General features: G+C 41.4%; 1 protein-coding gene across 1 annotated transcript in view; it reads left to right on the forward strand.

Annotated features, from left to right (window-relative positions):
* The window catches only part of PDE6D (phosphodiesterase 6D), a 52911-nt gene extending 39405 nt beyond the window's left edge, over positions 1 to 13506 (forward strand). The window contains exons 2-5 of the mRNA XM_032638531.1: positions 9424 to 9512; positions 10063 to 10188; positions 10926 to 11031; positions 12912 to 13506. Coding sequence (XP_032494422.1) covers positions 9424 to 9512; positions 10063 to 10188; positions 10926 to 11031; positions 12912 to 12993 — 403 coding nt within the window. The 3' untranslated portion in view covers positions 12994 to 13506. The remainder of the gene's footprint in view (positions 1 to 9423; positions 9513 to 10062; positions 10189 to 10925; positions 11032 to 12911) is intronic.
* The last annotated feature ends 1382 nt before the right edge of the window (positions 13507 to 14888 follow it).

Genomic DNA, 14888 nt, shown 5'->3' on the forward strand with positions numbered 1-14888 from the left:
ATATTTTTAAATAGATCACTTAGTGTTGAAACACTTTCATGTTGCAGATAAAAATTTAGGTATCAGAGCACAGTCATTTGATAATAAAACCAACTGGACTGATATAAATAAATAATTGGATTTTAAAATAAATGGGAGAAAAGACCAATCTCCACTGCATAATTCCAAATAATTTATATAGTTATTCTTACCATGGGGAGGTGGAGTATAACTCCCACCCCTTAATTTAGGCTGTGTACAGCAACTACCTTCTAAGAGTAAAATATGGAAAGAAGGGGAAAAGACTGTTTACAATGGAGAAGACTGACAAGCACTGCCTCAGCCAAGCGATTGAGGTCAACAACAGTGATGTCATGTTGATAGTATGTGCCCTTGACACGATGTGATGAAAATGGCACTTTACATCAGTGATCTTCCTCCCCAAAACCCACAATCATGAGAAAAAACATCAGACAAACCCCAACTGAGAGACTCTCAGGAAATACCTGACAAATGCTCCTCAACAAGGTCATCAAAAACAAGGGAAGTCTGAGAAATTCTCACAGCCAAGAAGAGCTTCAGGAGACATGACAACTAAATGTAATGTGGGATCCTAGGACAGAAAAAGGACATTACATTAAAACCAAGGAAATCTGAACAAACTGTAGACTTTAATTAATGATAATGTATCAGTGTCGGTTCATCAGTTGTGACAAACGTAAATGTTTATAATAAGGGGAACTGGTGTGGGCTACATGAGAACTCTACTATTTTACAGCTGTTCTGTAAATCTAAAGCTATTCTAAAATTAAAAGTTTATTCAGGGACTTCCCTGGTGGCGCAGTGGTTAAGAATCTGCCTGCCAATGCAGGGGACACGGGTTCAATCCCTGGTACGGGAACATCCCACATGACACGGAGCAACTAAGCCCGTATGCCACAACTACTGAGCCTGCGTTCTAGAGCCTGCGAGCCACAACTACTGAGCCCGCGTGCCTAGAACCCGTGCTCTGCAACAAGAGAAGCCACCACAGTGAGAAGCCCGCGCACCGCAACGAAGAGTAGCCCCTGCTCTCCACAACTAGAGAAAGCCCACACGCAGCAACAGAACCAATGCAGCCATAAATAAATAAATAAAGTTTATTTTTTAAAAAAAGACTAGAATAGAATAATACTTGGTAAACCAATTCCCTTCTTGGTGAATTGCTATGAATCAAAATGTTATATCTCTTCCATCCTTAGATTGGTGTCAGAATGGGAGTTAATATCATTAGAGAATTATCTCAATATCATTGCAAATTATCCAGCTTGAGTATGAATTATCTTGAAGGAAATGAATAAAGTTCTTTGGTTTTAAGTAAAGAAAACCCACAAAATTATCAGAATAATGCCCAAATATAAGGTGATCCTGAGTATAAGGCAATTTCTTATCTTTCCAATGAAAAAATATTTTTACATACATATTTAAGATCATAATTTTAATAATATATGAATTTAGAAATATTATTTCCCTCCACTTGTCCCTTTTTATGAAACAATGTTGCCTAAATTTTTTTATGCAACTTTGATGTCAATATTTGGCACCTAGTAGGTTGTCAGTAAGCATTTATTGAGTGAATGATAGTTTGAGATCATTGAGATATATGGAGAGCCCTGGATCACTCTGAGGATCCACTGAAGGTTTTTGACCAGGAAGCTAATACACAAAGGTGGAGTGGTATTTAGCCTTTTCTCAGGGGAAGTGGAGATATCACAAATCTGCTTAAGGGAGGCCAAGGTGTGGCCAGGTGTTGGCCTAGGGGCACAGACGGAGCCCTGACTTAGGAGTCAGGCAGATTTGGATTTAGAAACTGCTGGAAGCTGAGTGGTCCCAAGAGTCTCTCTGAGGAGGTGCCACTGAAGCCAGGACCTGAGGGTGTAAAGAGTAAGGGCAGAAGCTCTCGGACGGGCATCACCCAGGCAGAAGAGACTCTACTGTCTCGGAGACAGAGGAAGGAGCCCACTGTGGCCAGAGGATAGTGACTGGAGACCTTGGAAACCATGGAAAGGACTCCATTTTTTTTTTAATTGGAAAGGAAAAAATGGGATTGACATCTAATTTGCAGTCCTAAAAAACCACTTCCTTCTGTGAGGAGAATGGGTTGGAGGAGGAATCAAGAATGGAAGCAAGGAGGCCAGATTGGAGATGATAATTAATAATAATAATAATAGCTAACACACTGCTTACTAAATGCCCAGGGACCGTTCTAAGCACTTTACATGAACCAACTCATTTAAGTGTGCTTCCCAGTTAGCACCCTCTTTCATTCTCGAAAGTACCACAGATTTTTTTGAAGTCTAGTTGCTGTACAATATTATATAAGTTACAGGCATACAATAAGTATAGTGATTCACAATTTTTAAAGGTTATACTCCATTTATAGTTATTATAAAATATTGGCTATATTCACCATGTTGTTCAATATATCCTTGTAGCTTATTTTATACCTAATAGCTTATACCTCTTACCTCCCCTACCCCTATATTGCCCCTCCCTATTCCCTCTCCCCACTGGTAACCACAGTTTGTATGATAAATTCCAGGAAACTATGAATCAGCCAATTAACGTTTTCAGAGGGGCTGATAGTTGGAGTGTTCAGTCTCCTCTACCCATCATTTTCAAACCATCCTATGAAAGCCACTAACCAAGACAACTCTACAGTACAATATGAAGGTAGGAAAAGCTGTGGAATCTCATCTCTAAACTTCCTGAGGCCCTTCCTTTTTGTTCCCTTCTGTCTTAACCCTGTCTCTTGGTTCTGAGTTTATGTGGGCATTTCTATTTGTCTCTTTTTCTCAGTGTCTTTTTTTTTTTTTCCTTTAACTTTCTCCCTTGAGTCTCTTTCCCTGTTTGTGTGTGTTCTGTGTTTCTTTCCTCTTTACTCTCTTTGCCTTCCCCATTCCCTCTCTCTATTCTCTTCCCTTCCCCTAATCTCATTCATTCTTTCTTCCTCCCTCAACTGGCCGGTGAGGTACTGGCATGTACAGTGAATGTGTTCTGCTTGATATATAAAAATTGATATTGACAATTTCCGTTTAAAACTAATTAAGGCTCCCAAGAGCCAGTGTACTCCTTCCAAAATGCTTCTATAGATGATTGTTACAAAGTATTTTAAATCTTTTTATCCCAGTTCCTGCATTCACATCTCTGGAGGAAATTTACCGAGTACCTCACTCATCTAACTGATTTCTTCCAATCCCCACACCTTCCCTTCTTACTCCACCACCACCTCCCGACTGCCTTCTCTACCTCAGGTCTGTCCCCAGCTCCTGCTCTGGACTGCACCTAAATCATACCAGACCACATGTTGAGCCAAGTGTCTTTCATCCTTCCATAATGTTTGTCTTGGTTTCTTTCCTTTGTTACCTTTCTGAGGCTTGATACTTTACAAACTATTGCTTTTGCTCTGAAGCTTATTCTTAAGCTGCTCTTACTTTTACGGACGAGTGCTTCCTTTGCCTGCCTAGTTCCGAATAGCGGCTACCAGGGACAGCTCTCTTCCAAGCAGAGGCTCCCTTAGTAACGAGCATTCCTTTGTGCTCATCCTGCATATAAATCACCAGGGAGCTTTTAAATGAGAAAAGACCTGGCTGACCCAGAAGGTGGTATTTATAAATAGTCCTCCAGCCTCCCCTCTTTAAAGCTTGTCCACCTAATCCTCTCCTCTCTCAAGATTGGAAGTGACTTGACCTTTGAGTCTTAAAACTCAGGCTCTTTTTCTTGTAAAAATCTGGTTGGCAAAAAGCTGTTAAAACAAAAATGTTCTCGGCAGGATGATGAGCAGTCATCAGAGCTTGCCTTTCATTTCCGACATTTTCAGCCAAATATGCTTCCTCTTCTGTGGACCAGTTTTTCACATTGTTATTATTTTAAGACACTTACCTCAATAATTTATTTCTTCTTACTGATAGGCTATCATGGATTTGTATTTTTATGATTTAGAAAGCTGTTCCCAAATGACTGCATCTCTATCATGAACTAAGAGCCTTCCTTTTCACTCCTAAAATCACAGAACTTGGAGGGGCTCTAAGTAGCCTCAATCCCAGCATCACTGGATAGAGCTCTGTTATATTTCCCTAATGTTGTATTATTTACTGAAGCTAAAATCTCATAGGTTTTTGTTAGGATTATGAAATGAAGCACATGTTATAGACACTAATAGATAGTGTCTATTTACCTAGTACCCCACTCATCTAACTGGTTTTTTCCAATCCCCACGCCTTCCCTTCTCACTCCACCACCACCTGCCAACTGCCTTCTCCACCTGAGGTCTGTCCCCAGCTCCTGCACAGGACTGCACCTAAATCATACCAGACCACATATCTGATTAGGGTACATGCAGGAACTGCCTAATTGTTGAATTGGCCAAAGATTTTTTTTTTTTTTTACTATATTTCCCAAAAAGATAATTAAGTCCTTAATCTGATTATTTATAAAGAGAAAAGATGCTTATATTAGACAAACCATGTGTTTTTAGCAGCCTCTCTCCCTTGTTATAAAATGGAGGAAACTTAAATTCACTATCCACTAACTATCAGAGAGAATACTCTAATTTAAGGCTGTTTTCTTTTCATCCCCTAACAGATGGAAGAGTAAGTCCTGGTCCCAGGCTTTTCTTTGCTTACTTGGGCCAGGGATAGTAATTCTTTTTCTAGAAGCTACTAGGTCTGATCCATCTGTTACTTTGTGGGGAGAACCCCTTCCCCAAGGCTTTTCTTGCAGTAGTTTTGCTGGAATGTCCTACTTGCATGTGAGCCTGGAACTTTAGAAGTAATTTTAGTTCTGTTATTTAATTTAAGAAAGTTTGGTGTCCAGTGTGGCTGTATTTGTACATAAGAGACTATCTGTAGAAAAAGGATAAAAAACGTGTACACAGCAGGTTGAATAAGTACTGTGTCTTCTGAAAACCTTGGGCTTAAGTGTCTAAGGCAGTTCTGTTTAGATCAGCGCTCAGCGTGGACTTGCTAGAGCGTAGTATCTGTTGTTTTATTTCTCCAGTTGGGGAAGCTGTCTCTTAATATATGGACACTCTCGAATGGGTAAGAATATGTGTAAAAAAAAAAAAAGAATATGTGTAGTAATTAGAATTGTAGGACATGGCCTAAGCAAGTATGGATACTTTTGACTTGCCTTTGGATTTAGTTGTTAAAAAAAAGTGGAGTGTAGAAATATGAAACAGAGGAGAGAAAACCACGTAGGTACAGCAGAGCAGCAGTATTCAGCAATACGGTGAGCATACAAGGAGGGTTTATTAGGATTATACACACGGAGAGGAGAGCAGCACAACCAACACAACTTCAAAGCAATGGTGGGTTCATGTCGGGGGACAGTGCACAAGCAGACCAAGGGCATAGGAAGCTTAGGGTACCCATCACATTCAAGGCACACTACTAGATAACCCTTGGTTCTCTTTTGTGACTTTTTTTTATATAGCAGCAAAACTTAGAAAGAATCTCTCCAGAGGGTTAAATGTAGTACCATTAAGTACGTAATGATGCTAATCAACTGTGTTGTTCAGGGTTCTTCACTGCAAGCTACCAAACAGTGGGAAAGGCCCTCAAAGGCTCTCTGGCGCTTTCAGAACTGACTGCAGTTGGAGGAACAGGGGAAACACTGCAGAAAAGGTGGGGTTGGCACTACCTGCTGCCCCACCCTGAAGAAATGCTGACTTTTCCTCAAATCCTTGTGTGACTACAGCTTCAGGGCCCCAGGTGCCCAAGCCTAGGTCACGTGCTTGCCCCCAGCTGCGCCATGACCAGGAGAGAAGGATCTGGATCTTCTGGTTGCTGTAGTGCAAAGCAGTCACTGCCTCCCATGGGGGAAAGGAGGCTGCAGGGTGCTGGTTGGGAAGAAGGTTTGGTTGCTAGACAGCAAAAAAAAAAATAAGGCATGTAAACTGTATCTATCTGAAGCTCAGTGTCTTCACAGATATTAACCATCTTTCTCAGGCTCAGCCAGCATGCATGGAGAATATTAATTTCATTTTCCTTTAATGATTTGTTCATTGTTTTTAAAAACAAAGACAAAATAACTTGGGACTATCTTTTTAAATTCAGTCTTTATCAAAGTTGTATGTGAACATCATTTAGAGTCATAGTTCTACCCAGTTTCTGATGAAGAACAGCATTCCATGTGCTCCCATTCCTATTTTCTACTCCCCAGAGAAAACTATTTTCAATTCTTTCTGGCTGATTTATTTGGTATTAATCTTGATATTTCTAAATAGCACACTGTGGTTATGTCTTAATGTTTCCGTTTTGGGCATTATTTATCAACTTCCCACGATGGAAATGAGTTTTGTTCTTTCTCAACACTTTATGCTTAATCACACATACACTCTCTTCTCCTTCCCCCATCCTCCCAGGATAATTGTATTGGATCCATAGCCTGTGTTTTTATTATCATTACATCAACACTCTTTGCAATGAAGCCATGTAGTATAATGTAACTACTACTTTCTCCCAGTACCACCTTTGATTTTTCCCTGATGTTAATAATTGTCTTGGTTTTTTAATTCATTTGCTTCAATTTTCTATACTTCTCACTGATGTGACCCCCAAATCTCCCCTAACTGAATAAATCCTCTTTCCATATAAACACATTAGATATTCTATGAATTTCATCTTTTTTTTTAAATTTCATCTTTTAATTTTTTTGGGTTTTTTGGCTGCACTGGGTCTTCGTTGCTGCGCGCGGGCTTTCTCTAGTTGCGGCGAGTGGGGGCTACTCTTCATTGCAGTGCGCGGCTTCTCATTGCAGTGGCTTCTCTTGTTGCGGAGCACGGGCTCTAGGCGTGCAGGCTTCAGTAGTTGCAGCAACGCGGGCTCAGTAGTTGTGGCTTGCGGGCTCTAGAGTGCAGGCTCAGTAGTTGTGGCGCACGGACTTAGTTGCTTTGTGGCATGTGTATCTTCCCGGACCAGGGATCGAACCCATGTCCCCTGCATTGGCAGGCGGATTCTTAACCACTGTGCCACCGGGAAGTCCAAATTTCATCTTCTTAAAAAGAAATCTCTTCCTAAGTGTTCTGACTTGCTCCTGTCTGGACCCTGGACCAGTCACCCTCCAAGCCTGCTAAGGAGGTCTTGGGGTCTCCTTCAACATCACTCTAAGGACCCCTTTACCTGTCTCTTATTTTAGATCCCTTCCTTCCTCGATTCAGTGTCATCCTCTTCCTTGGTCTTCCCTGTCATTTTGAAGGAGCATGTTACCATTCGTTTCTTTTTTTTTTTTTTTTTTAATTATTTATTTATTTTGGGGCTGCTTTGGGTCTTTGTTGCTGCTTGCGGTCTTTCTCTAGTTGCAGAGAGCAGGGGCTACTCTTCGTTGTGGTATGCAGGCTTGTCATTGCGGTGGCTTCTCTTGTTGCGGAGCATGGGCTCTAGTTGCGTGGGCTCTAGTAGTTGTGGCCCACGGGCTTAGTTACTCCACAGCATGTGGGATCTTCCTGGACCAGGGATCGAACCTGTGTCCCCTGCATTGGCAGGCAGATTCTTAACCACTGTACCATCAGGGAAGCCCACCATTCGTTTCTTGCGAAAGTAAAGGTCTTTTTAGTTTTAGGAATCATTTCCTTGAGAATTTTAAAGGCACTGCTCCATTTTTTTCTGTACTCCAGAGTCCCTGTTGAAAAGTCTCATTCATTCTGATTTTGACCCTTTGCGTAACAACTTATTTTCCCTCTGGAAGCTTCCCTTTAACCTTGATGTTCTGCAAGTTCACAATGATGTGAGTTGGGCCCTCGCTGTACCTTTTCTTGAATTCATTTGTTTGATGACTTCCTCTCCTTGGTGTTTTCTTTCTCAAATTCCTGCTAGTTAGATGTTGAACCTCTTGTACTGATGTCCAGTTTTTGCATCTTTACTCTCCTGTTTTTTATCCTTGTAGTCTTTTTCTTTTTCTTTCTGAACTAATCTCTCAACTTTGTCTTCCAATGTTGTTTGTGGAGTTGTTTGGTTCTGCCATCAAAATGTATATTTCCGAGAGTTTTTTTTGTCCTCTGAACATACTTTTTTTATTTAATTGGTATTGTTGATGCATTTATTGTATGATGAGCAATACAGAAACAAGAAAATATAAATATGTAAGTTAGAAGGCATTTTCTGACTGAAAGAGATTATCAGTTGACCAGTCTCAAAAGTTGTAACCTTGAGCCAAAGAAAAATCACCTAAAATACACAAAATTCAATGGTATACAATTTTTAGTACAGTATTTATAAGGATTATGTTTTTTTTAAGTTTGTTTTTTTTGTTGTTTTTTTTTTTTTGGCTGCTTCGGGTCTTAGTTGCGGCACATGGGATCTTCGTTGAGGCATGTGGGATATTTTGTTGCGGTGCACGGGATTCTCTCTAGTTGTGGTGCATGGGCTCTGTAGTTATGGCGCGTGGGTTCCAGGGCACGTGGGCTCTGTAGTTTGTGACACTCGGGCTCTCTAGTTGAGGTGCATGAGCTCAGTAGTTGTGGTGCACTGGCTTAGTTGCCCCGCAGCATGTGGAATGTTAGTTCCCTGACCAGGGATCGAACCCATGTCCCCTGCATTGTAAGGTGGATTCTTTACCACCGGACCAGCAGGGAAGTCCCTGTAAGGATTATGTTTTGCTGGTTGTTTTTGTGTTTTTTAATGCTCATTTTTAAAAGTTTATATCTTCCTCTGTAGTCTTTTTTTTCCTCTAAGTTGCTTTTCTTCCTCTTTGTTTTGGTCTGTCTTTCATAGTAAATGCTTTCTTGAGTTTCTAGTGATCCTTGGTTATCTTCTCATATTTAAGAGCAGGCCACTAAAAAGCTACTTGAGAGGTCTGAACTTGTGAGTAAAGCTTATGGACTGTGATCTTCACTGTAGGGCAATCTGCCTGAGTCATTTACTGGAATTTCTCTCATATCTGTTTCTTTAGGTCTTTTATCTTGGCTGGTCATATTCTGTTGGAAAATTTTAAATTTTGCACTGTTCATTTTCTACCTCTTTCTTGCAATTTCTAGATGTATACAGTCTGAGTTCTCATGTTGTAGACAAAAATATCTCCCCTGGGTCTCTGCTTTTTCCTTTAAATGCCTTTTGTACTCTCCTAAACATTCTTTTTTTTTTTTTAAATAAACATTCTTTTTTTTTTAAATAAATATTTTAAATAAATATTTATTTGGCTGTGCCAGGTCTTAGCTGCGGCATGCAGGATCTTCATTGCCGCATGCGGGATCAAACCCGGGCCCCCTGCATTGGGAACATGAAGTCTTAACCACTGAACCACCAGGGAAGTCCCTCTCCTACACATTCTTATTTGCTTTCTTGGCACTTAGCAGTCAGGCCCACTTGCTAAAAAATAAACAAGAGTTGATAGGAGCAAATCTGAAACACCTAGAGTACAAAGGAGGAGTCACTTCAGTGCCTTGTTTTTCCTTAATATATTGATCAGAAATTGGATGAACCTTCGGGATGCTGAGACAGGGAAGATACTCTGGCAAGGAACAGAAGACCTGTCAGTCCCTGGAGTGGAGCATGAAGGTACTTTCCACCCTTTGTCTGCACAGGGCTGATGACGCAGAGCAGGCCTAGGTATCAGGGAACTGAGTTAATGGAGACCCACCAGGGGACGGGCCTCAGCAGGCATAGCACGTCAGTCCACGTGGTGCTGAGATGTCTAGTTTCTTTCTTATGTTTCTTTCTCCTACTTCCCAAAACCCACCTCGTGCTGAAATTTTAGCATTAGAACATACCCAAAGATACAAAGATCTCAACTTTTTTCTGAAAGAAACTTTGTGTTTTTATCTCCCTGAAATAAAAGAAAAACCAAGGGAACAGAATAGAAAGAAGGTTCCCATTCAGCCCCTTTCCTGATAAGAGGAGCTGGGTAAGGCCTTTAGATGCACTAAATCTATTGTTCCTTGAAGATCTTTCAGTCAAATGCACTGGACCAGTTTGGGACCTCTGCCTTTAATTAAAGTGTAATTCTGTTACCAAGGCATTTTATGAAATTTAACATAGATAATATACGCTCTAAATCATCTCTAAGAAGCTCCCAGAAATGCTTTCAATATTTCTTTTTCTTTACCAGCCCGTGTTCCCAAGAAAATCCTCAAGTGCAAGGCAGTGTCTCGAGAATTGAACTTCTCTTCAGCAGAGCAAATGGAAAAATTCCGCCTGGAACAAAAAGTTTACTTCAAAGGGCAATGCCTAGAAGGTATTCTGCTGCCAACATGCCTGAAATCTGGGCTTAGGGACAAAATCTGGACAGGGACAGAAGTCAAGACCCAGTGAACTAAAGCACTGCTTTGATAACATTTATTTTGCAACTCAGTTTGTGATAGGGTTCCTACACGCTGGCAGACTGGGGAGCCCTGGCGAAAAGAAGCAAAAACAAAGCTGGCAACTACAAGGGGCTCTGAGCCCAACAAAAGGGTTACTGACCCTGGAGGGCCTGAGGGTGGTGCCTGCTTTGTCACTGGCGTGGTATTATAACATGGTCACAAGGAAGCTGCTGGTTAGGGCCTGGTACAGTGCTCTCCATACAGTCTTGTACAGATTTGACTGGCAAGGCCACTCTGCATTGAGTTTTTACCGTGAAGTCTAAGAGTGTACATATGTGTCTTAGAGCTGAAATTCCAAGTGAAAAGGCCTGTTCTGTACTTCCATACTTCCTGGATGTATATAATTTACATCCAGCTTACTGCTAAGAAAATATTGCTGGCCCTAGTGCTTTAGATCCCAGAGCATAGGGAGCAGGCCTCTAGTGTGGTTCAGGGGACACAGCCTGAAGGGGGCTTCCATGTCCTTTCTTATGCCTCTGGCCTGGGAAGTTTCTGATGGCTTCAGTGGTGCTTCCTGGGGTAGGAAGAGGCTTGCCCTAAAGGATGGGGACATGGAGCCCTGAGACTCTGCCCAGGGTGCCAGCTCACCTGCTTTTCCTTCTTCCTTCAGAATGGTTCTTCGAGTTTGGCTTTGTGATCCCTAACTCCACAAACACCTGGCAGTCCCTGATAGAGGCAGCGCCCGAGTCCCAGATGATGCCAGCCAGCGTGCTAACGTGAGTGAGCGGGCCGCAGGAACTGTGGAGGTGTCTAGAAGCAGGAATTCCAGGCACGTGGGACTCGTGGTCCCGTTCAACAGGCAGGCAATCTAGGTTGAGAACAAGGGTAAAAGAGTATCCAGTGGTATCCGAAGTTACAGCTTACTGACTTTTGTCATGTGAAAAAGACAGTGTGATAGAATGGAAAGAATTAGAAACTTCAGATTAAACCTTTAGACTAAATTCCTGATTAACCATGACTAGCTGTGTAATCTTGGACAATGTACTTTACCTCTCTGGGCCTTATTCTCCTCCTCTCTAAATCTAGAATTAATAATTATCTCTTACAGAGGTATAGTGAGGATAAAATGAGATGATATGGAAGGAAACTGGCATATAATATATATTAAGTCTATGCTAATTGGCTCCCTTTCCTTACTATCAAACTTCTGCTACTCCGTACTTTGTTTGAATGGCCTTCAGTGGAATCTGGCAAAGTCCTAATTCTGTTTTAGAGGATAATATTTGGTTATAGTTTTTCAGAGACTAGCTTACAATTTTAATAGATATGCTTCCAGCTCAAAGAATAATTAGTTTGTCCTTTGTCCCCAAAAGTCAGTCAATAACTGCCTACCTACCATTTTTCTCTTGGGAGAAGATTTTAGTCTTTTAAAAGTTTTAGCAATATTGCCTAGTAACAAATTATTCACACAGATAATTGTGCAATATTGGATCATCTCTTTAAACAGGTCCTCTATGAAAGCCACATTGAATTTGTAAATAGAGGTTATTTATTTTATAAGTCTTGAATAGATTTTTAATTTGTATAATAGTAGGTATTTTTATATTCCATCAACCAGTCAGATCTTGAGTTCCTTATTTACCTATTTTATAATTAATTACTAGCAAGAAGATATCTGCTGGATATTAATTACCCTGGGAAAGTACAGTGTCATATGTAGAAGGGCATTTTTTTAGATTTGATTAACCATTATTTGACTTATCCTTGTCCAGGCCTGATTTCTTTCAGGTATTAACACCACTAAGTCTGTGATAACATATTTAGTTTATTTAAGTTATGTCTTACTTTTTAGAACCCCAGAGTAGTACCACTCTTGCCTTTAACTTAGTACAAGAGTAGTTTGATTTGGAAACACTGAGATAACCACCAAGAAAAATGAAATTGCACACTGTATACAATACAGGTGTATTGTTTGGGGTTCTTAAGCCATAAGCCATAGAAACTGACTCTGGCTTACAGGACAGCGTTGAAAGGGTAGGGCTGAGACCTGAGAAACTCGAAAGATGCAGGTGGCAGGAACTGTGGATGGTTTCCTCAAGGAGCAGCTGTGGGAAGGATCTTGCTCAGGGGAGAGAGTCTGATTGGCCCAAATTACATCCTGTGCCCACCCCTTTGCCAGGCAAGGGGGGAGCCACTTGGTTGACCCATGGACTGGAGATAGGGTGGTTCCCCAAGAGAAGAACAGAGTGCTGTTACTCAAAGTGAGGAGAATAGATGCAGGACAGGCCAACCCACAGCTGTCCACCAGAGTAAGTTTTATAGGAAAAGATATGTCCGCAGGTTTCCATGTGAATCAGAAAGTCAGTCATATTTATAGGCACTGCTGTGTGCAAAGCACTCTAAGGGCCTTAGGTATACTGTGGATTAACACATGCTCCCTCTTATGATTTCTGAACTTGAAGAAGACCTACCTAGTCACATAGGTTAAATGTCATGTTAGACATCTAACCCCATATGGACACAGATTTCTCCCCAAGCCAAGGTTATAGGTGAGTGCATGTCCACAGGCCCAGCAGCCCCAGATTGAAACCACTTTGTGGAAATGAGATCTGTTGCCTAACGCGCTCACTCTTTCGCCCTCTCTTCTTACTTATAGTGGAAATGTTATCATAGAGACAAAGTTTTTTGACGACGATCTTCTTGTAAGCACATCCAGAGTGAGACTTTTCTACATTTGAGAGAAGAATATGTGTGCATTTCAAGAATTCATTTTTTTAGGGGGAAGGAGGAAACTGTTTACTTTTTTCCTCTATACATTTGATTTTTGACACTTCCACCCCTAATTCCCTCTACGGCAAAACCCACCTGCGGCCACCAGGGGACCAGCTCTGTGTAGGTAACTAGATGGCTTTTTTCTCTCAAGCCACCATCTTCAACTGACCAGATTAAACTCCCAATCCCAGACCAGGGCAGAGGGCATGCCTCAACTCCTTTTTGGAGTAGACACGGGGACAAACACATACCACAAGCTGTTCCCGTCACCCTCCCTGCCTCCTTCTTGGGCCCTGCAGGCAACACATCTTCCTTTGGCCCCTGGTTTTGGAAAAATTCAAGTTCCTGACCCACATTTAGTTTTTTCCTACCATTTCTATTTCATACATTCTCATACATTTAACTTGTAAAATAGACTGTGATATTATTGTTACATAGTGAATTAAAACATACGAATTAAAATATTCCTATGTCTTTAGCATGGCATTGCTTTCATCTCTCCTTTTTTTGGAATGTGAACCTGGCTCCATGATGGGAAGAAAGACATTTAACAGACCAGACAGTAGGATCACAGCTATATTTTACTCCAGAGATCAACTGATAGATCTTGTGGTTCCTGAGTGCTTCAGTTGCTGCTTTCCAAGAAGGTACAACATACCTGAACAAGACCCATGACCTTGACATTTGTCTTTTAGATGTGATATTTCGTGGTTCTCTTCCACAACATACATGCACCCTCTGCTTGTTTGTACTGTTTTTAACTTTTTCCCTTCTTTTATAATGTGCATTTGTTCAAGAAGTTTCCAGAAAGGTTAGAAGTTCTAAGTTGGTAGAGTAAGGACTCTTATTCCTAAATGAGAAACTAGAAGTTACAAAATGAAGAAAAGATCTCCCTAAACTCAACTGGAGAACAATGGGAAGGCATCCAGGATGGGGTGGGATGCTGAGAGGCCTTAAAACCAGTGATCAGAGGAAGCCCATGTGACAGAGAAGTAGTTATATCTGCAGTGCTTCCAAGTCTGACAATAGAGAGAAAACTAAAAAGGGCTCTCTTTCAGGAACTTACCTCTGAGCTACCAGTAGCCTTCACTGTCCTTTATAAAATACCAACAATTAAAAGTTTTCTGGTTCCTCCTGTAGTAAGGTCTGAGGCCAGAGGAGGGAAAATACACCGAGAGGTGGGCTCTCCTTGGTGTAGCCCCTGCTTCTAGATTCCTGCTCTCCTTCCATCTGTTACCTCAAAGGGCCTGTTTGCATATGTGGGTGGGGAGGAGAAGCAGTACATTTTTAGTATACTATCGCCATCTTTCAGTGATGACTCCATTCTTCACATTAGATCTGTTATCTTCAAAAGCTAATTTTTAAATACCAAAGGTTGGATTAAAAAAAAAAAAACAAGGTAAAAGTGAATCAAGCTTTTCTTTTGCTTTCCAAAACTGCCATGTCTTTTCTCAGAGTGAACCTGTCTCCTTCCCTTTTCCTGGACTATATCTTCTCCCCAGAGTCCCATCAGGGAAGGCTGTCAGGGGCCTGGACACATTCTGATGGAGAAAGGACTTCCCAGGGAAGGCTTCTCCACCCGCTTAGACTCCTTCACTGCCATTCTCCACTCACTCACCCAGCCAACAGTCAGGGACACACTTCGTTGCTAGCCGCTCTGAGAAAAACAAAAAGAATCATAGTCCAGTCGTTCTTAGAAGCTTGCCATCTCTCCAGGTACATGTACTCAGGCAAAATTTCTCATTTTATCATGAAACAAGCAAGACAAAAGAAGCGTGTGCTTCAGGCACAATACTGATCAAGGGGTTCCAAGCGTGGGTGGGATTTGAACTGATGGGGAGGATCGCTGAATGCTATGGTG

Source organism: Phocoena sinus, chromosome 7 (genome assembly GCF_008692025.1).
Source record: "Phocoena sinus isolate mPhoSin1 chromosome 7, mPhoSin1.pri, whole genome shotgun sequence".
Lineage (NCBI taxonomy): Eukaryota > Metazoa > Chordata > Mammalia > Artiodactyla > Phocoenidae > Phocoena > Phocoena sinus.